The sequence below is a fragment of the Bombina bombina genome, chromosome 3 (genome assembly GCF_027579735.1).
Source record: "Bombina bombina isolate aBomBom1 chromosome 3, aBomBom1.pri, whole genome shotgun sequence".
Taxonomy (NCBI): domain Eukaryota; kingdom Metazoa; phylum Chordata; class Amphibia; order Anura; family Bombinatoridae; genus Bombina; species Bombina bombina.
Window position 1 is genome coordinate 647059087 of NC_069501.1, and position 27088 is coordinate 647086174.

The following is a 27088-nucleotide window of genomic DNA, read 5'->3' on the forward strand; positions in this document are numbered from 1 at the left end:
AAATAATCAGATAATTGGTCAGTCCAGCCAGACCCCACAAGAATATATGGTTATTGTCCAGATAGCTAAATGCTAGAGGATCTTAGGAATTGTTACTTGGCATAACAATTATATATTAATTATTAATAAAATATACCAATCGATTTCTATATTTCTGGAGATATAAATGTTGTCATATATCTATGATAAGAAATAAATATCAAAATTCCCTTATAACTGATTAATACATCATTAGTTAAAAAAACAAACAGTAAAGCAATTTGCGGGCGTGGGATAAATTAGCGCTCCACTTGTAATTTAGCCCTATATATTTTTACACTTTCTTTCATGTTAACATTTTAATACTGGTTAAAAAATGCCAGCTTTTCCTTTATATTGTGTATATTAAACCTATTCATCCATACCTGTAATTAGAAAGCCCAGTTTTGCAGACATCTTAGCTTGATCAGTCTCACCAGCACCTAAGAAATTACCAACTCTAATGCTGGTAGCCATGCCAATTGCATTTGCAATCTGAAATACAATACAACCGCAATAAGTGCATGTTACATATCATATCTAATGTGAAAACAATACATTCAGCTTTTTAAAATGTTCACAAAATGCAAAGTTATAGAACTATAAAAATGAATAGCACACCATACGTTTGTTTGCAGATCAGATTAAAATGCAATACCTTGAGAAATACAACCATCAGCTGGTACACAACTGACTGTGCTCCAAGTTCCACCAGATTAATGAGCCCTAGAATTGAAAAATAGATTATAGCACAATAAAAAAATAATCCTTTTTTATGTGAAGAGTAATAAATAAATTAATATATTATAGATACCTGTTAAAAATATTGCTATTTCAAAAGACCACCATTCCATACAGATTGTCACCATATTTGGAATTCCAAGAGAGAGAAAAGACCCCCAGTCCTTCAAGCACTCAGTAGACCAACCTGTAAATAAAACAAATGGAGAATATGAAATATTACAAAATGTTTTTTTTTTTTTTAAATTTTTTAAATTATTTATTGAAAAATCCATATATAAAATATACAGCAGAATAAAAAAGTGAACGAAAAGAGAAAAAAAAATATCGTATAAGATATTGATTAGCTAGCCATCGCCAACTTATAATATCCAAGTACTCCCCCTTCTTTCCACTTCACTCTTCATTCCTCTAAGGCTTTCCATCCTCTAATCAGACCACTAAATAGCTTTGCATTATCAACTTATTGTATTAAACAGATACAGAACTTGTCTACTCCCAACCCCTCCCTGAACAAAAAAAACAAAAAAAGAAAAGAAAAAAAAACTACCCCACTACTTCCCCGCTCCCCTCAGACAATGGAATTATCTGTGATATGTTTAACAAAACATCTTCCCCCATGTACTTAATAAATTCCAGCCATGTTTTCTTGTAAATCAAGATATTTCCTTTACTATAAAATGTAGTTTCATAAGCCTCCAGGAACGCTTGTTTGACTAACATTTTTTTAACTGCTCCTATAGAAGGAATCTTATTATTGATCCAGTTTACATAAATTAAGGATCTCGTTAAGATTATGACCCATTGAATAAATCTAGTGTTTGCCCCCCCAGTTTGCCTCCTTATTTAGGAAGATAGAGTTTAGATGACTTTGTAATCTTCTTAATAACTTCAAAACTAGAGCCAATCACACTAGTACTGAGGTTATATTTACCCCACCTATTAGTGTACTCTCCAATAACTCTCTCCGTCTCTGGAGTTTGTAATATACCATATAAGAAGGACAATAGACCCTTTTTGACTCTTGGACAATCTAAAATCACATGCTTATAAGCAATTCTTGGTTCTTGGCCTAACATTTGCAACAGGTAGTGTTTTGCCTGAAAGAAATGGAACTTATCTGATGTTGACACTTCATATTTTAACTGAAACTCCCTAAAATTATAGCAACAGGGGGTTAAATTAATTGGTTTATGTATACAATGTTCTTGAACCTCCATCGATGGAATACCTCATAACTTAAGCCTGGAATAAATCTAGGGTTCCCCAAAAGGGGCAGTTATTTGGTGACCATATGCCCATAGCCCACCAGTTTCATTGCCCCCCTCCAAGCCCTTATGATATCTTTATAAAGGGTGTGTGTGCGAATTCTAGTGCCAAGTTCCCTATCTGAAGCATGCAAAATGAATGGCAGAGATAATGGCGCACATACTGCTTCCTCCATTTTACAATTCGAGAAGTTATCCGTATATGTTAACCAATCTAATTAATATCTTACTAAAGCTGCATAATTATAATTTTTTAAATTAGGGAGGGCCAATCCCCCTTTAGAAATTGGAATGTATAATTTTTCCAATCTAATCCTCGGCTTCTTCCCTTTCCACAGAAAGTGCCGAAGTTCTTTAAAAAAATTACAGATATCTGCGTCTCTTATCATCATGGGGAGAATTCTGATAAGATAGAGAATTCTAGGTAAAATAAACATTTTGAATACCCTACCCATTAATGAAAGCGGCATATTAATCCATTGTTTTAATCTTTCTATATTTTGTTGGAGAGCCGGAGTAATATTTAATTCATACCATTTAGCTGGGTTTGATGATAGAAAAATTCCCAGGTAACTCAATTTCTGTGTTTCTATAAATTGATATGTTTGGGTATCAATTGGTTTCTTTAACCACAGAATTTTAGATTTAGAATACTTGATTTTGTAACCTGAAACCTCTCCATACATTTCCAATATTTCTATTAATACCTTAACATATTTTCCTGGAAACGAGACAAACATAAGTAGATCATCTGCAAAGAGCAAGATTTTAACAGTTTCTTTGCCAATCTCAGACCCTACCAAGAAGCCCCTAAGAAGAATAGCCAATGGCTCCAAGATTAAGTCAAAGAGCAGTGGGGACATAGGGCAGGGGAAAAGAAGAAGATACATAACTAACCAGTACCGAGGCATTTTGCTTTTAAAAACTGAACAAACTTTATTGAGTTATTCAAATAGCTAGGCATAAAAAATGAATTATAATTTGGTTTATTGGGCTCCTTTACTGTTACAGCTATAAGTGCGTGGTCTGATAGTGTAAACTACAAAATTTTCATATTCTCAATTCTATTAATCAATGTTCCTGATATCAGGAATAAATCTAGTCGAGCTAAAGTCAAATGTATAACGATCATAAAACATGTGTACTCTAAATTATTAGGATTTAAAAATCTCCATATATTCCTCAAGTTGTATAAATCTAATAGAGTTGAGAATATCTTTTTTTCATATTTTAAATTACGCTTTGGAATTGTTTTCCTCTGGTTACCCCCCAATTTCCCTCTATCAATGAGATAATCTCCCATAATTATTGTCTCATACATTGAGAATTTATCTATAATTTTAAAAAATATTCCTCCAAAATTTCCAATCTATTTTATTGGGACCATATATGTTCCCGATAAAATATGCCCTAACTTCTTTGTTTATATGTATAAAAACACCTTCCTTCCTTATCAATTCTTTTTTACTTAATTACATAATTCAACTTCTGGTGTAGTACAAATGCTACCCCCTTGCCTATTTCTTGTACAATGAGCTAATGACTTCAGAAATCCATCCAGCCCTGATTATTTGATGTTCACATTCAGACAAATGCGTTTCCTGGAGGCCTATAATGTCCACTTTTTTCTTACTTAAAAAATTCACAATGGCTTTGCGTTTTATCGGGGAATTTATCCCCCCACATTCCATGATAGTAGTTTAACCATTATGTTTTTTCATAAACTACCATCAACGACACGAGGAGGAAAAAAAAAAAAGGGGGGGGGGGGCAGAAAGGGCGGAAAGAGGAAAAGCCCAAATAACTCAAATCATCTAAATCCTCTCCTTCCGTTATTATTCCCATCTTTTTATCATCTCCATGAGCCTTCACTCTTTATATTTTCAGTTTGTTAGACCTTAAGCAGTTACCCATTTCATTTCTAATCTTTGTTCTCCCAGCACTTCTCAATGCAGTATTCCTCCCTAACGAGAAAAAAAAAAAAAAACACGTTCTATAGCCCTATAATTTATTTGTGAAATACATACTAGAATTATCTCACTAATCCACTCTTGTGTGTATTCAAAAACTACTAGCCAACCTCAATGGTTTCTTCTATTGAATAGAGAAGATAAATTCTTCTTATTGCACTAAATATTACCCTTATTGTGAATCTTCATATCTTCACTTAACACATAATCATACATTTCTCACTATTTCAATAAACAGGCTTATGTGATATTCCTTTAAACTAACCGTGAATATTTAAACAAATATAGCATACTCATTTGTAAACTAGTTAACCCACTTGTGCAAAAAAAAAAAAAAAAAAAAAAAAACATTCTATACCCCTATAATTTATTTGTGTAATACATACTAAAATTAATTCACCAATCCACTCTTGTGTGTATTCAAAAACTAGTAACCATCCTCAATGGTTTCTTCTTTTAGATAGAGAAGGTAGAGTCTTCTCATTACACTAAGTATTACCCTTATTGTGAGTCTCCATATTTTCACTTAACACATAATCAATGATCATACATTTCTCACATTTTCAATAAAACAGGCTTATGTAACATCGCTATAAACTCTCGTGAATATTTAAACAAATATAACATACTCATTTGAAAGCTAACTAACCCACTTGTGCAAAATAAAACAAAAAAACAACCATCTTGTTACACTATACCATACCCTCATTGTGAAATAACGATATTTTCTTAATCCCTTTCCTTTCAGACATTTCTCTTTCCTTTTCCTTCTCTCAAAATTTCCTTACCCTAAGTGCTTTGCATACATTTCTCACAATTTCAGAGAACAAGATTGTATAATATTCATATAAACTCTCTATAAGTGTCTAAACAGATATAACATATTAATTTAGAAATAAGTAATCCACTTGTACGAGAAAAAAAAAAAGATAAAGAAAAAAAAAAAGAAAAAATTTAAAACTCTTAGGGGGGAAAGACCATTATGAAGTGATAAGAAACCCTTCAATCAAAAACTAACTGGGCTTAATATCTCTGTCCAAAAATCTTTGGGCCTGATCAGGGGACTCAAAAATAAAAGCCATCGTTCCCTGTTATGATTTTCAATTTAGCCGGGTACATTAAGGAAAAGTTCTTCCCTTCCTTCACCAATCGCGTGCAGATAGGTGAAAACAGCTTCCTTTTACTTGCAGTCTCATATGAAAAGTCTTGAAAAATTAAGACTCTTCCTTCTTTATAAGTAAGCTGTTGTTATTTTCTGTAGGCTCTTAGGATGGCCCATTTACTCTGCTCCATTTCTGTGAGCCGCTCATTCTGCCTCTTCAACTCCTCCATGATTGAAGCCAATTTTATATTTATTTCTTCCATTTTGGGAAAGATTAAGGCAGAAACTTGGCTAGCGATAATATTGGCCTCAGTTTCCTCACTTTTATCTTCCAATATTGATGAGCCAGAGATATTAATATTTTTATTTGGTTTTCTTTCCCCTATTTTCTGTTTTGATTACATTTTCTGGGATTTCAAGCATTTATCCATCCAGAACTTTACTAAATTCTTTCAGATGCATCTATTTTTCAGTTTTATTGTATCTTTGAGGAAAGTGGGGAAGGGGCTTGCACTCAGGCCATAGAGTGTGTTTCTTTGTATTTAAGAGGTAAGAGGTTCCAAATCTTTGAGGAAAGTGAGGAAGGGGCCTGCGCCCAAACCATAAAATATATTTATTTGTATTTAAGAGGCAAAAAGTTTCAGTACAACCACCTTTTGTAATTGGCCTTTATTAATACATTTCCACATTAGCTTTAACCCAGTGGAGAATTACAGACCCAGACCCCTTTAATTCTACACCGACCTCTAATGAGCAGTTTTTATTGAGTAGAGAAATAACTACAACTTAAAAGTCAAGCTCATGAGCCCAAAACTGGCCTTCTCTCCTTTCTTCCTTGTTATTAAGGAGTTTTGCAGTAATAAAAGAAAAAGAGTAAATGCATACATAGGCTTATGTCTGTAGTTATACTTCTCTAGATTTTCTTAATATCCAGATACTTTATCTTGTGTATCACCGGCTTTTAATGTTGACTTTAATGCCTAGAGGATATTCACATATCGCATATCACTACTTATTTAATGCTTGATTATTAGCAGTCAATCAAAGTCTTTCAAATGCTGCTAGCAGTATTTTCACTGCTCCATTTTTCTTTAAAACCAAGTATACCACAGTCACAATATAATACACTTTCTGGTAGTAACAAGGAAAAATGAAAGAAAAAAAAAGATACCTTGATCCTGCTGCTGTGATAATTTCCTTAGAGTACTCCTCTGTAGTCCAAAGCTTGGTCGACTTTTCTAGGGGGAGGGTCTCACCTGTTGTTGATGGTGATATGGGGTAGAAATCCTTGACTGAATTTCAAAGGCAGACTTGTCTTGTTGAGCCTATGCCATCCCTCCTAGCCGTGGCTTATACCCGGAACATCTAGTCCGTCCTACCCAACGTCACTTTGCCGACCTGCAGACCCCCTTTACCTCCGTGGGTTTGTTGATATGCACTCTTGCTGCTAGCCGGAGTTTGCTTGCTTGCTTGCTGATAGGCACCCAGTACACGGCCCCTTCCCTCTTTGCCTTACTCTGCAGTTGCGCAGCTCCTCAGACATGTGATGGCACAGACGTGTGATGGCACCACTATGCCACTTCTCCACCCCCCATATTACAAAATGTCCTGATGGTAATGAAATTATGTTTTACACTAAATATTAAGGGAGTAAATAAAAATAACATTTACACTGACTCAGTTGAAAGATTTATATATGCAGAATTTGTGTATTATGTATTAAAGTTGTTACAAATCACCAAGTTGTACAGATAGATAAATAAATAGATGATAGACAGAAAAAGTTATGCAATACCGACTTAAATATATTATTTGCCATATTCATACCTCACAGTAAACTAAATGAACATGTCGTTAAGAAAAAAAACCCACTGAAAATAAATATTAATTCCAATAAAAATAATTATATACATTGGTATCATAGAAAAATACATATATTTTTCCTTTCCGAGTTACTGGATGGCTTTCGTGCAAGTTTCTTTGATGAGGAGCCCTGACATAAAGATTGTACAAGATGACCACTGTTGGCTGTTACTGTGACCCCTAAATGAGGGACATATTTATATCACTGAAAGGGACAAATAGTTCTGTAGAATAATTCCATCACCCAAAATAAAGCCTATAAATAATTTATAAAGGTTTATGTTACCCAAATGCTGAATAACTTGAAAGTGATGCAGCATATTTGTAAAAAAAAACTGACTAGAAAATATCACATCTCTATGTAAAAATGAAAGACATTTTACTGGAAAATTTTCTCAATTGCCATATCCCATTCTTAAGGGACTTCCAAAATTCAATCAGAAAGCAAGTCCTGGGACTTGCATGGGAGCGTGCATCTGGCATGTACAGACACAGTCATATTATTTCCCTCCTCAGTTTAAGTAAGTTCAGTATGAAATCTCTTGAGATTATGGAGAAATCCCACAACATCACAGTAAGACAAATGGGCTGATTTATTAAAGTGCGGACGGACATGATACGATGCATGTCAGCCGCACATCAATAAATGCAGACAGCATACGCTGTCAGCATTTATCATTGCACAAACAGTTCCAATTGGCCACTAGCAGGGGGTGTCAATCAGTACGATCATACAGGATCAGGCGGATTGATGTCCGCAGCCACAGAGCAGGTGGACAAGTTATGGAGCAGTGGTCTTTAGACCGCTGCTTCATAACTACTGTTTCCGGCTAGCTAGAAGGCTCGCGCAGAAACAGGGGCATCAAGCTCCATTTGGAGCTTGATAATTCGGCCCCTATGTGTGAAGTAAGCACAGATGTTGCTGACTGGCTGTTTTTTCCCCTACCATACAGCTGTAGAATAACTGCTTACAAGGCACTCACTCTGGTGAGCTGAAGACTTTCGCCTGGATTTAGAGTTTTGCGGCCAAAGGGGTGCGTTAGCTACGCGTGTTTTTTTCCCCCCGCACCTTTTAAATAACGTTGGTATTGAGAGTTCTCTGAAGGGCTCCAAAAAGGGAGCGTAGAGGCATATTTACCGCCACTTCAACTCTCAATACCAGCGTTGCTTACGGTAGCGGTAAGCTAGAAAAACGTGCTCGTGCACGATTCCCCCATAGGAAACAATGGGGCATTTTGGGATGAAAAAAAACCTAACACTTGCAAAAAAGCAGCGTTAAGCTCCCAAAGCAGCACCATTGTTTCCTATGGGGAAACACTTTCTAAGTCTGCACCTAACACCCTAACATGAACCCCGAGTCTAAACACCCCTAACCATACACTTATTAACCCCTAATCTGCCGCTCAGGACACCGCCGCAACCTACATTATAGCTATGTACCCCTAATCTGCTGCCCACAACACTGCCGACCCCTATAGTATATTTATTAACCCCTAATCTGCCCCCCCAACATAGCCACTACCTTACCTACACTTATTAACCCCTAATCTTCCGACTGGACCTCGCCGCCACTATAATAAATGTATTAACCCCTAAACCGCCGCACTCCCGCCTTAAAAACCCTATAATAAATAGTATTAACCCCTAATCTGCCCTCCCTAACATCGGCAACACCTAACTTCAAGTATTAACCCCTAATCTGCCGACCGGACCTCGCCACTACTCTAATAAATGTATTAACCCCTAAAGCTAATTCTAACCCTAACACCCCCCTAAGTTAAATATAATTTTTATCTAACGAAATAAATTAAATATTATTAACTAAAGTCTTAGCTAAATACTTACCTGTAAAATCAACCCTAATATAGCTACAATATAACGAATACTTATATTGTAGCTATTTTAGGATTTATATTTATTTTACAGGCAACTTTGTATTTATTTTAACTAGGTACAATAGCTATTAAAAAGTTATTTACTATTTAATAGCAACCTAGTTAAAATAATTACAAAATTACCTGTAAAATAAATCCTAACCTAAGTTACAATTTAACCTAACACTACACTATCAATAAATAAATGAAATCAATTAACTACAAGTACCTACAATTAAATAAACTAAACTAAATTACAAAAAACAAACAAACACTAAATTCCAAAAATTAAAAAAGATTACAAGAATTTTAAGCTAATTACACCTACTCTAAGGCCCCTAATAAAATAACAAAGCCCCCCAAAATAAAAAAATTCCCTACCCTAATCTAAATTAAAATAGTTAACAGCTCTATTAGCCTTAGGGCTTTTTGCGGGGCATGCCCCAAAGAAATCAGCTCTTTTGCCTGTAAAAAAAACACAATACCACCCCCCAACATTACAACCCACCACCCACATACCCCTACTCTAACCCAAACCCCCCTTAAATAAACCTAACACTAGCCCCCTGAAGATCTCCCTACCTTGAGTCGTCTTCACTCAGCTGAGCAGCGATGGACCAAAAGAAGACATCTGGAGCGGCAGAAGTCTTCATCCTATCCGGGCAGAAGAGGACATCCGGACCGGCAAACATCTTCATCCAAGCGGCATCTTCTATCTTCATCCATCCGACGAGGAGCGTCTCCATCTTCAAGACCTCCGGCGCGGAACATCCTCTTCTCCCGACGACTAGACGACGAATGAAGGTTCCTTTAAGTGACGTCATCCAAGATGGCGTCCCTCGAATTCCGATTGGCTGATAGGATTCTATCAGCCAATCGGAATTAAGGTAGGAAAAATCTGATTGGCTGATTGAATCAGCCAATCAGATTCAAGTTCAATCGGATTGGCTGATCCAATCAGCCAATCAGATTGAGCTCGCATTCTATAGGCTGTTCAGATCAGCCAATAGAATGCGAGTTCAATCTGGTTTATTTTACAGGTAAGTATTTAGTTAAGACTTTAGTTAATAATATTTCATTTATTTTGTTAGATAAAAATTATATTTAACTTAGGGGGGTGTTAGGGTTAGGGTTAGACTTAGCTTTAGAGGTTAATACATTTATTAGAGTAGCGGCGAGGTCCAGTCAGAAGATTAGGGGTTAATAAGTGTAGGTAAGGTAGCGGCGACGTGGGGGGGGGCAGATTAGGGGTTAATAAATATTATGTAGGTGTCGGCGATGTTAGGGGCAGCAGATTAGGGGTACATAGGGATAATGTAGGTGGCGGGGGTGTGCGGTCGGCAGATTAGGGGTTAAAAAAATTATTAGAGTGGCGACGATGTTGGGGGACCTCGGTTTAGGGGTACATAGGTAGTTTATGGGTGTTAGTGTACTTTAGAGCACAGTAGTTAAGAGCTTTATGAACCGGCATTAGCCCAGAAAGCTCTTAACTCCTGACTTTTTTCTGCGGCTGGAGTCTTGTCGGTAGAGGGTCTACCGCTCACTTCAGCCAAGACTCTAAATACCGGCGTTAGGAAGATCCCATTGAAAAGATAGGATACGCAATTGGCGTAAGGGGATCTGCGGTATGGAAAAGTCGCGGCTGGAAAGTCAGCGTTAGACCCTTTCCTGACTGACTCTAAAAAGCAGCGTTAGGACCCCTTAACGCTGCTTTTGACGGCTAACGCAGAACTCTAAATCTAGGAGATTGTGAGGTAAAATATTTGTACATAGAAATTTTTAAATTGATATTTTCTAGTCAGCATTTTTCAGATCTGCTGCATTATTTTCATGTGAGTTAGCATATGGATAGCATGTCCCTTTTAGTTAGTGAATTACTAGCTTATTTCAAGTATGGCAATTATTTGATGAGTGAATCAGTTTCCTGATTTCACTAAGGCTCAGAAGAAATGGGAGTTCCTATATCCTTTGTGCTTAAGGTTCGGGTTGTATTGCACAGTGATAATCTCAAAGAAACTTGTGATTTGGCAATTTGGCACCTGGGCTCTATCAAAACATAGTTTATATGCCCAAATTTGGTCAATGAGTGCATTATGGTCAATAAAGAGCCCAGAACTCTAAAACTGGTTAACATTTCTATGAAAACCACTTGCTATCCAAGTGAGCAGAAACCCCCTTATTTGAAAGAAGGAAATGCCTTATGTCTAGGGGTGGACTGATCAGCCGGGCAAAAAGGACCTGGACTGAAGGCCCAGCATGTAGGGGGGCCCACAAATAGCATCTCCATGGCTCCTGGTGTGCTGCTTAAGTTAGGGTTGACAGCTGCCCTATCAATAACTAAGCAGTTAAGTGTGGGTTTAGTGGGAGCCTTGTGCCTGGATGTGGGTTTTATTGCTTGAGGGGCCCTAGAGTGGGGGGTCCTGTTGTGGGTCTCTTGCTGCGAGGGCCATGGAGTCTGGGATCCAGCCCTGGAGGTTGGGGGCCCTTTCTCTGGCCCTTAACATTGGGGGTACTGGCCCTGGAGGTTGGGTGGTCTGGTGGGTGCAGGGCAGGGAGGCTACCATGTTCAAATGCATATATTTGAATACATTTGGGGCATTTTTGACCAGGGCCCTGATTGGTCTCAGTCTGCCCTTGTTTTTCCTCATTTAAATATTATTATATATACTTTCATGTCAAAAAAGTTAAATATAATCAAGAAATAGAATAGGACACATATGTGTAACAATTCAAAAGTGAAAGAAACAAATGACTAGGTATAGATTCATCAATAATTTATACTTGCCTGACCATGACTCCACATGGATTTTTCTCAGCCAGATATAGAGGTACAACAATATCATATCTGCTACATATGTAATTGTCATAGCCACTGCTGTGCCTCTGTAATAAGAATGATGATGAGTTATTATCTTCTTCCAAAATAATGGATGAGTACACATTAACAGAATTACCAGTAGTGAAACAATGCATCTAACCCATTTGAGCTTTATTTAGTAATTGATGAGAAAGAGAAAGTATTCATGTTCATACATGTTAATCAAGAAGCATGCAATGTTTAAATGCTGAACAAAAGGGTAAACAAAAAGTACAGGAATTTCCCACTAGTGGGATATGAACACTAAGGATGGTTGAAGTACTTAGGATACACTAAGGATGGTTGACGTATTTAGGCTACTGCTCCCCATTTCTTTCATACAGGTGGTGAGAGTCCATGATCCATTACTCATGGGAATTACTCTTCTCTACCACTAAGAGGAGGCACAGATTCCCAAACCCCAAGAGCTCTTTAAAATCCTTCCCACCACACACTTAACTCAGTCTTTCCTTTGCCTCCACTGGAGGTGGTTCCCCTGAAAGTTCAGTGCTTGTCAGAGGGATGTATTTGGGGTATGTTTTATAATCCAAATGGTTTCAACTCATGGGAAATCTTTTGTAAACCCTCTGTAATCGGCCGATGGGACGTGTCTTCTGCCTCCCTTTATAGATCTACATTATACTCCTATTCCATAACCTCTGCTGATATATTTCAGTACTGGTTTGGATGTCTGCTACTTGTGTTTAAACAAACATGTGTCTATGGGTAAGTATATTTTATATTTAACATACAGACACTCATGTAGGCTCATTTGAACTATTGGCATTTTTCAGAGAAGGTGTCTACTGGTATATTGCCAGTCCTCATGGAGGAGGCACAGAAAACGGATTCTATGTTTTTAAAGGAGATAGATGAGGATAACTTTGATTTGCTGGGCCTGGATATTGTGTTCAGCCATGACTCCCCTAAAATTAAGTTGGGGGACCTCTTCCACGACTATGAAAATTTTAAACTAAAGGAGTGGATTTTAACCAAGTATTTGGATCTGAAGATGGTACCTAGGGGGCTTAGGTTGAATCAATTTCTAACTTATGACATTAAGGATAAGGATTTTGTTAATCGTTGGAACCAAGCCTTAACTGACTGTTCGCTTACCCTTATTTCTCTCATTATCGAATATAAGAATGTATTGCTTATGGAGGATAAGTCTAAAATTGCATGTATACAGTCCGATATGGACAGGTTTAAGGAATGTGATATATATGTGAGATTTTAAGCCATTTTTAGGAAAACAATTGAAGAGTCAAAGAAATTAATAATCCAAACAAAACATACTAAGTTCCTGAGAGATCAGAAAGATTATTCGCAGGGAATTGTTTATATATGGCGAGAACGCCAAACAAATAAATCCTGGTACAATGCAGGTACCCAAGAGACATCCTTAAATGGTAATAATACTAATAACAATAGGAATAAGAACAAAAAATAGAGGCACCATAGGGGTAATAGACAGAAGGCACAAAATCCTACACATGAACCCCCCAAGAAGGTCACTTTTTCTGATTCAGAGGTGGAAGCCTCTGATGAGGACAGATTTGCCTCAAGCTTTGAGGGGGGTTCAGGTGATGAATCAGTGTCAGGGGTAGATGAGCAGCCACAGGTACTTAACTCACATATACCCCCAGGGGCTAAGAACAAGAGTATACTTAAAAGTGCCAATAATCAAGGGACTAGACCCAAATCTCACCCTGAAACTTTAGCCCCAATAAGCACCACTCAGTACTCCAGTGTGCAGGTTTTTCACGAGACCCCGAAGCAATTCCCGGGTGGGGGGGGGGGGGAAATCAGAGTGTATCTACCCAAGAGAACCAGGAACAAGCCAGGTACTCCTTACGAGCAAAGAACAAAAAAACAAAAGAAGTATCAATAAATATAAATGATAAATATATCCACGTACCCATTATCAGCAGTTAAACTTGAAGTCCTCAATTATGGATTGGGGTTTGTTCAATCAAGAAGTTTTGATCTGTTTCAGACAATCCTTGATGTTAACAAACTCATACGAGATCTTACGTTCCGTAAGTTTTTCTCTGAATCCAGAGCCCCTGCTGAAGGATATGTGGATAGTGTGCCTGAAATGTTAGGTGCATCAAATGGATTGGACTTTGCAGATTCGCTGTGGTGTCCCTTGAGGGTCTGTATAGTGAAGGGTATGATCATAATGAAACAGGTATGAAGGTAACCATGCCCACACTGGAATCAAAATCATCTTTTTATCCCCTCCAGGCTAGGGGTAAATCACTTGAGATTTTCCACAAGAGAGTGGTTGAAGACCTAACTGAGCTGTCCATGGCCACACAAGCAGGACCCCATAATCTGACTATAAAGGAAAAGACAGCATTTACTGATTTACAGAATAATAAACACATTCACCAAGATTACGAGTTTTGCGTTAGAGGCTATGCGGTGCTAACGCTTAGTTTCAGCTCACCGCTCCCCTACAAACAACGCTGGTATTACAGTTTTTTTTCAACCCGGCATTAGCCTCTAAAAAGTGAGCAGAGAGCAAAATTTAGCTCCACATCTCACCTCAATACCAGCGCTGCTTACGGTAGTGGTGAGCTGGGTAAACGTGCTCGTGCACGATTTCCCCATAGGAATCAATGGGGCTGAGCCGGCTGAAAAAAAGCAGTGTTCAGCTCCTAACGCAGCCCCATTGATTCCTATGGGGAAAGAACATTTACGTTTACACCTAGCACCCTAACATGAACCCCGAGTCTAAACACCCCTAATCTTACACTTATTAACCCCTAATCTGCCACCCCCAACATCGTCGACACCTGCCTTATATTATTAACCCCTAATCTGCCGCTCCGGACACTGCTGCCACCTACATTATACTTATGAACCCCTAATATGCTGCCCCCAACATTGCCGAACCCTACATTATATTTATTAACCCATAATCTGCCCCCCCCCCAACGTCGCTGCAACTATATTACATGTATTAACCCCTAATCTGCTGCAGCCAATGTCGTCGCCACTATAATAAAGTTATTAACCCCTAAACCTGTCTAACCCTGACCCTAACACCCCCCTAACTTAAATATAATTTAAATAAATCTAAATAAAAATACTACAAATAAATAAATTATTCCTATTTAAAACTAAATACTTACCTATAAAATAAACCCTAAGATAGGTACAATACAACTAATAGTTACATTGTAGCTAGCTTAGTGTTTATTTTTATTTTACAGGCAACTTTGTATTTATTTTAACTAGGTAACTAGGTACAATAGTTTATTAAATAATTATTAACTATTTAATAACTACCTAGTTAAAATAAAGACAAATTTACTGTAAAATAAAACCTAACCTAAATTACAATTACACCTAACACTACACTATCATTAAAATAATTTCCTAAATTAACTGCAATTAACTACAATTAAATTAAATAAACTAAAGTACGGAAAAAACACACTAAATTACAGAAAAAATTAAATAATTACAAGAATTTTAAACTAATTACACCTAATCTAATCCCGCTAGCAAAATAAAAAAGCCCCCCAAAATAATAAAAATCCCTACCCTATACTAAATTACAAATAGCCCTTAAAAGGGCTTTTTGTGGGGCATTGCCCCAAAGTAATCAGCTCTATTACCTGTAAAAAAAAAATACAATACCCCCCAACATTACAACCCACCACCCACACACCCAACCCTACTCTAAAACCCACCCAATCCCCACTTAATAAAACCTAACACTAATCCATTGAAGATCACCCTACCGTGAGACGTCTTCACCCAGCCGGGCACAAGTGGTCCTCCAGAGGGGCAGAAGTCTTCATCCGATCCGGGCAGAATAGGACCTCCAGGCGGCATCTTCTATCTTCCTCCATCCGGAGCAGGTCCATCTTGAAGCCAGTCGACACGGAGCATCCATCCAGACCAATGACTACACGACGAATGACGGTTCCTTTAAATGACGTCATCCAAGATGGCGTCCCTTGAATTCCGATTGACTGATAGGATTCTATCAGCCAATCGGAATAAAGGTAGGAAAAATCCTATTGGCTGATGCAATCAGCCAATAGGATTGAAGTTCAATCCTATTGGCTGATCCAATCAGCCAATAGGATTGAGCTCACATTCTATTGGCTGTTTCAATCAGCCAATAGAATGCGAGCTCAATCCTATTGGCTGATTGGATCAGCCAATAGGATTTTTCCTACCTTAATTCCTATTGGCTGATAGAATCCTATCACCCAATCGGAATTCAAGGGACGCCATCTTGGATGACGTCATTTAAAGGAACCATCATTCATTGTGTAGTTGTCGGTCTGGATGGATGCTCTGCGTCAGATGTCTTCAAGATGGACCCGCTCCTCGTCGGATGGATGAAGATAGAAGATGTCGCCTGGATAAAGACTTCTGCCCGTCTGGAGTTCCTCTTCTGCCCGGATCGTATGAAGACTTCTGCCCCTTTGGAGGACCACTTCTGCCCGGTTGGGTGAAGACATCTCAAGGTAGGGTGATCTTCAAGGGGTTAGTGTTAGGTTTTATTAAGGGGGGATTGGGTGGGTTTTAGAGTAGGATTGGGTGTGTGGGTGGTGGGTTGTAATGTTGGGGGGGTATTGTATTTTTATTCCAGGTAAAAGAGCTGATTACTTTTAAGGGCTATTTGTAATTTAATATAGGGTAGGGATTTTTATCATTTTGGGGGGCTTTTTTATTTTATTAGGAGGATTAGATTAGGTGTAATTAGCTTAAAATTCTTTTAATTATTTTATTTTTTTTTCTGTAATTTAGTGGGGGGGGTTTTCGTACTTTAGTTTATTTTATTTAATTGTAGTTAATTGTAGGTAATTTAGTAAATTAATTTAATTATAGTGTAGTGTTAGGTGTAATTGTAATTTAGGTTAGGATTTATTTTACAGTTACTTTTGTCTTTATTTTATCTAGGTAGTTATTAAATAGTTAATAACTATTTAGTAACTATTGCACCTAGTTAAAATAAATACAAACTTGCCTGTAAAATAAAAATAAACCCTAAGCTAGATACAATGTAACTATTAGTTATATTGTAGCTAGTTAAGGGTTTATTTTATCGGTACGTATTTAGTTTTAAATAGGAATAATTTATTTAAATGTAGTAATTTTATTATGTTTTATTTCAATTATATTTAAGTTAGGGCGGTTAGACTTAGGGTTAGACTTAGGTTTAGGGGTTAATAAATTTAATATAGCAGCGGCGACGTTGGGGGCGGCATATTAGGGGTTAATAAATGTAGGTAGGTGTCAGCGATGTTAGGGACGGCAGATTAAGGGTTAATAAAATTTAACTAGTGTTTGCGAGGCAGGAGTACGGCGGTTTAGGGGTTAATATATTTATAAGTGGCGGCGATGTCCGGTCGGCAGATTAGGGGTTAAAAACTTTATTTAAGTGTTTGCGATGTGGGGGGGGGCTCAGTTTTGGGGTTAATAGGTAGTTTATGGGTGTTAGTGTACTTTATAGCACTTTAGTTAAGAGTTTTATGTTACGGCGTTAGCCCATAAAAGGCTGTACCGCTCACTTTCTCCAAGACTCGTAATACCAGTGTTAGGAAAATCCCATTAAAAAGATAGGATACGCAATTGACGTAAGGGGATTTGCGTATACAGAAAGGAGACAATGGCACTACTCAGTTTATTAGTATATTTAGACGTTCCCCTACTAATTCATAGAGTGATGAGTATATTTATTATTGATATACTCCAATGTGATTTATCTGATAGGGGTAGGTGCTTGTACCTATGTGCAAATTTTACAAAAAATCAGTAAGAAACTGACAAAAGGGTACAAATATAGCACTCTGAGAACGTACTTATGTGATGCAGAAAAATGAGAAATTAAAATATAACTTTTACTAGATCACATTAAAAACAGGGGATTAACAAACATTTTAAAAGAAATTGGAATTTGGATCCACTACCTGTTAGCCAGATACTGTCACTGCTGGCTAATAGAGACAAACACCCTCGTTAGGGGATTTGCAGTAAGCTCGAGTCACGGAATTAAAGTGAGTGGTGAGCCTGTACCTGCCAGACTCGTAATACCAGTGGGCGTTAAAAAGCAGTGTTGGGACCTCTCAACACTGCTTTTTAAGGCTAACGCAAGACTCGTAATCTAGCAGATTGTGATGAAACAGTCAGATAAAGGTGGCAGCATGGTGGTCATGGACAGGGACAGTTATGTGGCAGAAGCGTTGCCCCAATTGGAAGATACGGATGCATTTCTGTTGCTTTCAGTGGACCCTACTAAAAGGTTCTATCACAAACTTAAACATCTTGTGGATGAGGTGGTGGAAGATGGGTTGATGAATAAATTGACAGCTGAACATATGTTGGTCAATAATCCAGTGGTCCCCATCTTCCACCACCTTTCGAAAGTTCACAAAAGTACAGTTAATGTGAAAGGTAGACTCATCATGGCTGGGATAGGCTCATTGATGGAACCACTGTCAAAATGGGTTGATCATTTCTTACAACCTCTGGTCTCCAGACTACCTAGTTACATCAGGGATACCACTCAGGCCCTGCGCATTATGTAAAAGCGAAGAGTACAGTTGGAGCGAAGAGTACAGCTGGTTGACAGTGGATGTTGTATCCCTGTACTCTTTAATCTCTTATATGTATGGTCTCAGGGCAGTTGAATTCTTCCTGGATTTATACACTGACCTATCCCCAGAGATGAAGGAATTTGTGGTATGGGCTGTAGGGTTCCTACTGGAACATAACTTTTTTATGTTCCAGGGACGCTATTATCTCCAGAGGTGTGGGACTGCTATGGGAGCTTAATTTGCTCCTTCCTACGCTAACCTCTTCATGGGCTGGTGGGAGAGGTCCCACATCTATGGAAATAGTGGAGCCCCTCCACCCACACATATAGTCAAGTACATACATTATATTGGCAATTTGCTCATGGAAAGGTCTGCCGGCTTAACCGGGGCTGATGAGTTTGTCAATTACTTAAATACCAATGATGTGGTATAAAGTTTACCTATTAATGGCAGAAAGACATTATTTTCTTTTTGGACATTTCGCTCAGAGGTCAACCATCAGAAGGTAGAGTGGTGTCTGTTCTCTTCAGGAAACCTATTACAGGCAATAGCCTGCTACATGCTAACATTAGTCACCCCAGGCATGTCTTCAAAGGCATAGCCAAGGGGCAGTCTATGAAAGTGAGTCGTAACTGTACGCTGGACAGTACGTTTCTTGAGGACAGCAGACACCTTAATAGAAGGTTGAGAGAAAGGGGTTACCCAAAGTCCACCAGTGGATAAAGCATTTCAAGAGGTGATTAAGATGGAGATGGCTTCCCTTCTCATGAATGCTCCCAGAAACTGGGGATTAGAGGGGTCTTTGCAACAGACGAAACCTAAATTTGTTACTCCATTCTCCAATGAATATCATCAAATATGTAAAATTATCAACAAGAATCTACCAATACTAATGGGGGATAAGAAATTTAGGAACACTGTGGAAGGGGGTGTATGTTTGTTGCCAAAAAGAATGTCACACTAGTTAACATTATCTCCTAGCTTGCTTAAAGAAACTGACTCCCGAATTTCATGGTTGCAATGCAATGGAACTTACAGGTGTGGGAGACATACGTTTACCTCCTGTGATTACATCAAGATTGGCAAGACGTTTACCTCTTTCCTCTCAGGAGAGACATTTGACACAAGAGGTTGTGTCAACTGTAAAAGTACCTTTATTATCTATCTGGTAGAGTGTACACAATGTTCCAAGTGCTATGTAGGTAGAACTACTTGAGAAGTAGAGACTCATATTAGGGAGCATTTATCCTATATATCGGGAGAAAGACCCTGCTCTGCACTGTCCAGGCATTTCTTAGAAGTACCTTGTCAGGATGTAAGTAGCTTCAAGTGGAGAGCTATTGAACAAATCAGAAGACCTCCCAAAGGGGGAGAGAAATTCCAATTGCTCTGCATACAAGAGATTTACTGGATATATAGACTTAATAGTCTAATTCGGATTGGCTTAAATTCGGAATATGACATCATTAATTACTGGCAACATTAGGTCTGTATATCCAGTTAATAGCTAAATGTACTATATCTCCCATTATGTTATCTGGGTCTGCTCCTTTTGACACCAAATAGGTTTCTTATCTCCTTTTCCCCTATTCTTCTACCTATTTGCCTCCCCTAGAAATGAGTAGTTACTACCCCCAACTCTTCTAGATGTATTTTTGAGGGGGATTTCTTCTGTTGGGGGGGGGGTTTAGTTTGCGTTTGAGGTCACTTATTATGTCTTTCTTAGGAAGACTATTAGAGAAGACTTGAGGGATCCATTCTCTCTGTTATGTTTTCACCAAACTGCCACACATATTTAAAGTCTGATTATGTCCATTACTATGTCAAATTGCATGGGTTTTATCTAGGGTATTAAGGTATGTTTGTTGTATATTGTGTGGATTGTCCCACTGAGATTTCTGAAGAGATGCATAAAGTCCTATATTTATGCTGTTCACATTGAGTGATCATTAACTTGCTTGCTGACCTTGATTACTCCTTGTATGTAAATATGATTATCAAGTTTTCCGTGTGTTTACTCCTTTAAATATATTCCCAGCCCTAAATCATTGTTTTTAAACCAATTAGATTGAGTTTTACCTTTTAAGGTCTGTGTTCAGATGTTACCAATTGTGTCTATCATTATGGACCCTGTGACCAAAACCGGTCAGACTAGCCTACGGGCTTAGGATTGTACATCCATTTTCCTGCTCCGTTTTAAGATGTTGGAATAAAGCATTGTTTTTTTATCAGAGGATTATGTTTTAACTTTTCTTTTTAATTTAGATTTTTCTCTGACTTCAGGGGTCCGTTTTCTACAAACTAAGCCGTATTTTGCCTGCAGGACGCACACAGAGAGCCCTTTTGCCCACATTTGCCTATTTTGTAACCCTACTTATGTACTAGTCTCACTCACTCATTTTAGGTTACTGAGCTCTTCTGTTTTCCCACGAAGGACTGCCGTTTGTTAACTCAGCTGATTTTGATTTACACATTGATTGACTCATCACATTTTCCAGACACTCATGTAGTTACATTATGAGCACTTTTATATTTTAAAAAGTTTATCTATATATTTAATTATATATGGCCCTGGGACAGAGCCTTCACTATTCCCTTGCTTTTGCGTGCGGCGGGTTTGGCCAGCTTAGTTTTTCACACGTTAGGATTGCGCACATCGGATTTACGCTCTTTGAGTTAGTGCACGTTCCTGAGTCTATTAGGAGCTGTCAGGTAAGCACACGTCTTAAGTTTTTCTCGTGCATTAGTGTACACACATCGGGTTAGCGCACGTTTGCTCGGTTATGTGTGCGGCAGATTTTTTTGCACGATTTCTTCTATTTATATGTATGTTGTTTGCCGTGCATTCAGGTATAATGTTTTTCCTCTTGTCATTTCAGCTCAGTAGCACGCATTGTTAAAAGCTACTTAGCTGGGGGTAAATGGTTTCCTTTCCTCAAGAGCTTTTATAGTGTTTATTGCATTGCTTTGCCATATGCTATAATGGAGCAGTAGGTTTCTGTATCTAAATATACCCTAGAAACTGAGTCTCATGAACACCTTTCTATCATTTTTAGGTGTGGTTATTGTAAAAAAAAGTTGAGGTTCCCTCTTCAGCTCATTTATGTGGCTCATGTTTAGATTTGTTAATGCATACATACCAATCTAATGCTGTTTCTTTGGGTACTAATGCACATACTTTGTTCATTACAGGAGGCCAAAGTGGTGCCTCCTGACATGAAAGCGTTTATCAAGGCTGCAGTATCTGAGGCAAGGGGACCTATCTATCAAGCTCCGAATGGAGCTTGATGCCCCGTGTTTCTTGCGGGCCTGCAGGCTCGCCAGAAACAGCAGTTATGAAGCAGGGGTCACAAAGACTGCTGCTCCATAACCTGTCTGCCTGCTCTGAGACAGACATTGCCGGAATTCAACCCGATCGAGTGCGATCGGGTTGATTGACACCCCCCTGCTGGTGGCCGATTAGCCGCGAGTCTGCAGGGGGCTGCGTTGCACTAGCAGCTCTTGTGAGCTGCTGGTGCAATGCTGAATATGGAGAGCGTATTGCTCTCCGCATTCAGCGTGGTCTGGCGGATCAGGTCCACCAGACTTTGATAAATATAGGCCATTGGCTGCTCTCCACCTTCAAATAATTGTAAAAGGTCAGATTTTACATATGCCCTAAGCTCAGGGATACTGTTGTGTCTTCAGATGGTGAAGTTTCCTCTAAAAAATATGATTCCTCATCTGAAGATGAACCTGATATTTCCTCCTTTTTGTTTAAAGTTGAACACATTCGTTCTCTTTTAAAAAAGGTCTTGATTACTTTAGGTGTTAAAGATCCTAAAGCCTCTGATAATAAACATTGTAATCGTCTAAATTCAGTTTGTTAATCTCCCTGAGGTTTTTCCTGTGCCTGATGCTGTCTCTGACATGTTTGCAAGGGAATAGTCTAAGCCAGGTGTGTATTTTAATCCTTCTGCAAGGTTTAAAAATGGTATAGTTTACTTTTTGCCAATCTAGCGTTATGGGAAACAGCTATCAAGTTGGATGGGGCTATTTCCACTCTGGCTAAACATACTACTTTTCCTTTGGAAGACAGTACGTCTTTTAAAAACCCTCTAGACAGAAAGCTAGAATCTTTTTATAGAAGGGCCTTTATACATGCTGATTATATTCTCAGACCAGATATTTCTATTGCTGATATGGCTGCTGCTTCTACCTACTGTCTAGTCAATCAGAGCAGCTTTCTGATGACCCTGTTAGTGCAAATATCTTGCAGAGTGCCTATTCTTGAATTTGTGATGCAGTGTTTGATATTATGAAGATTAATGTCTAAAGCATGTCTTTAGCAATTCTGACCAAGAGGGTCTTATGGCTTGAATCCTGGTCTGCTAATATGCGGCTAGATTATGAGTCTTGCGTTAGCCTTAAAAAGCAGCATTGAGGGGTCCCAACGCTGCTTTTTAATGCCCGCTGGTATTACGAGTCTGGCAGGTACAGGTGTACCGCTCACTTTTTTTCCACGATTTTAGCATACCTCAAATCCCCTTACGTCAATTGCGTATCCTATCTTTTTAATGGGATTTTCCTAATGCCGGTATTACAATTGCTGGAAAAAGTGAGCAGTAGACCCTCTCCTGTCCAGACTCCTACCGCATTTAAAAGTCAGTAGTTAAGAGTTTTATGGGCTAATGCCGTAACATAAAACTCTTAACTAAAGTGCTAAAAGTACACTAACACCCATAAACTACCTATTAACCCCTAAACCGAGGGCCCCCCACATTGGAAACACTTAACTAAAATGTTTAACCCCTAATCTGCCGACCAGACATCGCCGCCACTTTAATAAATATATTAACCCCTAAATCGCCGCACTCCTGCCTCGTAAACACTAGTTAAATTTTATTAACCCCTAATCTGCCGGCCCTAACATCATCGACACCTACCTACATTTATTAACCCCTAATCTGCCGCCCCCAACGTCGCTGCTACTATATTAAATATATTAACCCCTCAATCTAAATCTAACCCTAACACCCCCCTAACACCCCCCTAACTTAAATATAATTTAAAAAAATATAAATAAAATTACTACAATTAATTACATTTTTCCTATTTAAAACTAAATACTTACCTGTAAAATAAACCCTAAGCTAGCTACAATATAACTAATAGTTACTTTGTATATATCTTAGGGTTTATTTTTATTTTACAGGCAACTTTGTATTTATTTTAACTAGGTAGAAAAATTATTAAATAGTTATTAACTATTTAATAAGTACCAAGTTAAAATAAGTACAAATTTACCTGTAAAATAAACCCTAACCTAAGTTACAATTCCACCTAGCACTACACTATAATTAATTACAATTAAATTAAATAAACTAAAGTACGTAAAACCCCCCCACTAAATTACAGAAAATAAAAAAGAAATTGCAAATTTTTAAACTAATTAGACCTAATCTAATCCCCCTAATAAAATAAAAAAGCCCCCCAAAATAAAAAAATTCCCAACCCTGTACTAAATTACAAATAGCCCTTAAAAGGGCTTTTTGTGAGGCATTGCCCCAAAGTAATCAGCTCTTTTACCTGTAAAAAAAAATACAATACCCCCCCAAACATTAAAACCCACCACCCACACACCCAACCCTACTCTAAAACCCACCCCAAAACCTAACACTACCCCCTTGAAGATCACCCTACCTTGAGCTGTCTTCACTCCAGAGGTTCATAAGTCTTCATCCGATCCGGCCAGAAGAGGACATCCAGACCGACAGAAGTCTTCATCCAGGCGGCATCTTCTATCTTCTTCCATCCGGCGCGGAGCGGGTCCATCTTGAAGACATCCGACGCGGAGCATCCTCTTCCATCCGATGGCGACTGGAGAATGAAGGTTCCTTTAAGTGACGTCATCCATGATGGCGTCCCTTCAATTCCGATTGGCTGATAGAATCCGCCAATCGGAATTAAGGTAGGAAAAATCCTTTTCTATTGGCTGATTGGAACAGAAAATAGGATTTTTCCTACCTTAATTCCGATTGGCTGATAGGATTCTATCAGCCAATCGGAATTGAAGGGACGCCATATTGGATGACGTCACTTAAAGGAACCTTCATTCTTCAGTCGTCGTCGGATGGAAGAGGATGCTCCGCGTCGGATGTCTTCAAGATGGACCCGCTCCGCTCCAGATGGAAGAAGATGCCGCCTGGATAAAGACTTCTGCCGGTCTGGATGTCCTCTAATGCCCGGATCGGATGAAGACTTCTCAAGGTAGGGTGATCTTCAAGGGGGTAGTGTTAGGTTTTATTAAGGGGAGGTTGGGTGGATTTAAAAGTAGGGTTGGGTGTGTGGGTGGTGGGTTTTAAAGTTGGGGGGTTGTAATTTTTTTTTACAGGTAAAAGAGCTGATTACTTTGGGCCAATGCCCCACAAAAAGCCCTTTTAAAGACTATTTGTAATTTAGTATAGGGTAGGGAATTTTTTATTTTGGGGGGCTTTTTATTTTATTAGGGGGATTAGATTAGGTGTAATTAGTTTAAAAATATGTAATTTCTTTTTTATTTTCTGTAATTTAGTGTTTGTTTTTTTCGTACTTTAGTTTATTTAATTTAATTGTAATTAATTGTAGGTAGTTTAGGTAATTAATTTAATTATAGTGTAGTGTTAGGTGTAATTGGAACTTAGGTTAGGGTTTATTTTACAGGTAAATGTGTACTTATTTTAACTAGGTAGTTATTAAATAGTTAATAACTATTTAATAACTATTGTAGCTAGTTAAAATAAATACAAAGTTGCCTGTAAAATAAAAATAAACCCTGAGATAGCTACAATGTAACTATTAGTTATATTGTAGCTAGCTTAGGGTTTATTTTATAGGTAAGTATTTAGTTTTAAATAGGAATAATTTATTTAATTGTAGTTATTTTATTTAGATTTATTTAAATTATATTTAAGTTAGGGGGGTGTTAGGGTTATACTTAGGTTTAGGGGTTAATAACTTTATTATAGTGGCAGCGACGTTGGCGGCGGCAGATTAGGGGTTAATACATTTAATATAGTTGCGGTGATGTTGGGGGCGGCAGATTAGGGGTTAATACATATAATATAGTTGCGGTGATGTTGGGGACGGCAGATTAGGGGTTAATACATATAATGTAGGTGGCGGTTGTGTCCGGAGCGGCAGAGTAGGGGTTAATAAGTGTAGTTAGGTTGCAGCGACGTTGGGGGGGCAGATTAGGGGTTAATAAATACAATGTAGGGTTCGGCGATGTTGGGGGAAGCAGATTAGGGGTTCATAGGGATAATGTAGGTGGCGGCGGTGTCTGGAGCGGCAGATTAGGGGTTAATAATATAATGTAGGTGGCGACGATGTCAGGGACGGCAGATTAGGGGTTAATAAGTGTAAGATTAGGGGTGTTTAGACTCAGGGTTCATGTTAGGGTGTTAGGTGTAGACATAAAATGTATTTTCCCATAGGAATCAATGGGGTTGTGTTAGGAACTGAATGCTGCTTTTTTGCAGGTGTTAGTTTTTTTTTCAGCCAGCTCAGCCCCATTGTTTCCTATGGGGAAATCGTGCACAAGCACGTTTAGCCAGACAGTGCGGATTAGGTCTGACAGACCTCGCTGAATGTGGAGAGCAATATGCTCTCCGTATTCAGCATTGCACCAGCAGCTCTTGTGAGCTGCTGGTGAAACTCCACCCCCTGCAGATTCGCGGCCAATCGGCCACCAGCACGGGGTGTCAATCAACCCTATCGTACTCGATCGGGTTGAATTGCGTTATAGTCTGTCCGTCTGCTCAGAGCAGGCGGACAGGTTATGGAGCAGCAGTCTTTAGACCGCTGCTTCATAACTGGTGTTTCTGGCGACCCTGCTGCCTCGCCAGAAACACAGGCCCTCAAGCTCCATCTGGAGCTTGATAAATGGGCCCCCAAGCCTGTTTTTAACTGCATTATAAAAAAAATGATTTGGTGTTGTGGATTTATTCTTCCAGTGGAAAAAGCTGTTTTTAAATCCCTCCCTTTATGTTGAAACTTGTGGACTCCACAGCTTGGGTGATGAGTAATGGATTGTGGACACTCACCACCTGTACGAAAGGAAACATAATTAATACTTAGTAGATAAATTCATTTCTTTCATGGTGGTGAGAGTCCTTGAGCCCTCACATTTTGTTTTTGGGGGATTTGATTTTTTTGAGCACATCTTTCCCTGTTGTTTTTTTTTTTTACCTCACTTGCTTGGCTATACGTTAGACTGAGGTATGTGTGAAGTGGGAGGGGTTTTATAGAGCTCTTGCGGTTTGTGAATCTTTGCCTCCACCTAGTGGTAGAGAAGAGTAATTCCCATGAGTAATGGATTGTGGACTCTCAACACCATGAAATAAATTAATATATCAGGTAAGCATAAATTATATATTTTTTTGTAGGTTGCACCTGCACTGCAGTTTGCTTCTACAAAATAGTTGACTCTAGCAACTAGAGGACTTTTTCCTTTCAATGTACTTTTTTATTGTAAATATTTATTTCTATATATAGCTATATATACCTATATGTTTATTTCCATAGATATATAGGTATATATATCTATTTAAAATTAACAGAATCAGTCATACATTATATATTTATATATACATATATATTTAATAATAAAATTACATTATTTTTTATGTGAAGAACATAGGAATTTAAAATATGTGAATTTTTTAAGGGAGATATACTGTTAATTCATTAGATTGACACAAATAATAACAATGGGTATGTAAACCCTTTTAAGGGAATAGTATGCAGACCCTTTAAAAAAACATTTTGAAAAACAAAAAAGAAAGAAAAGGTAGGAACTCAATCAGTTAC

The 27088-nt window shown here is 38.2% G+C and overlaps 1 protein-coding gene across 2 annotated transcripts in view; it reads right to left on the reverse strand.

Moving 5' to 3' along the window:
- LOC128653834 (multidrug and toxin extrusion protein 1-like) overlaps window positions 1-27088 on the reverse strand; it is a 174864-nt gene that overhangs the window by 80896 nt on the left and 66880 nt on the right. For both annotated transcript variants that reach the window (XM_053707369.1, XM_053707370.1), the window contains exons 8-11: window positions 11622-11719; window positions 833-946; window positions 677-744; window positions 405-513 (exon numbers count right to left, since the gene is read on the reverse strand). In XM_053707369.1, coding sequence (XP_053563344.1) covers window positions 405-513; window positions 677-744; window positions 833-946; window positions 11622-11719 — 389 coding nt within the window. The remainder of the gene's footprint in view (window positions 1-404; window positions 514-676; window positions 745-832; window positions 947-11621; window positions 11720-27088) is intronic.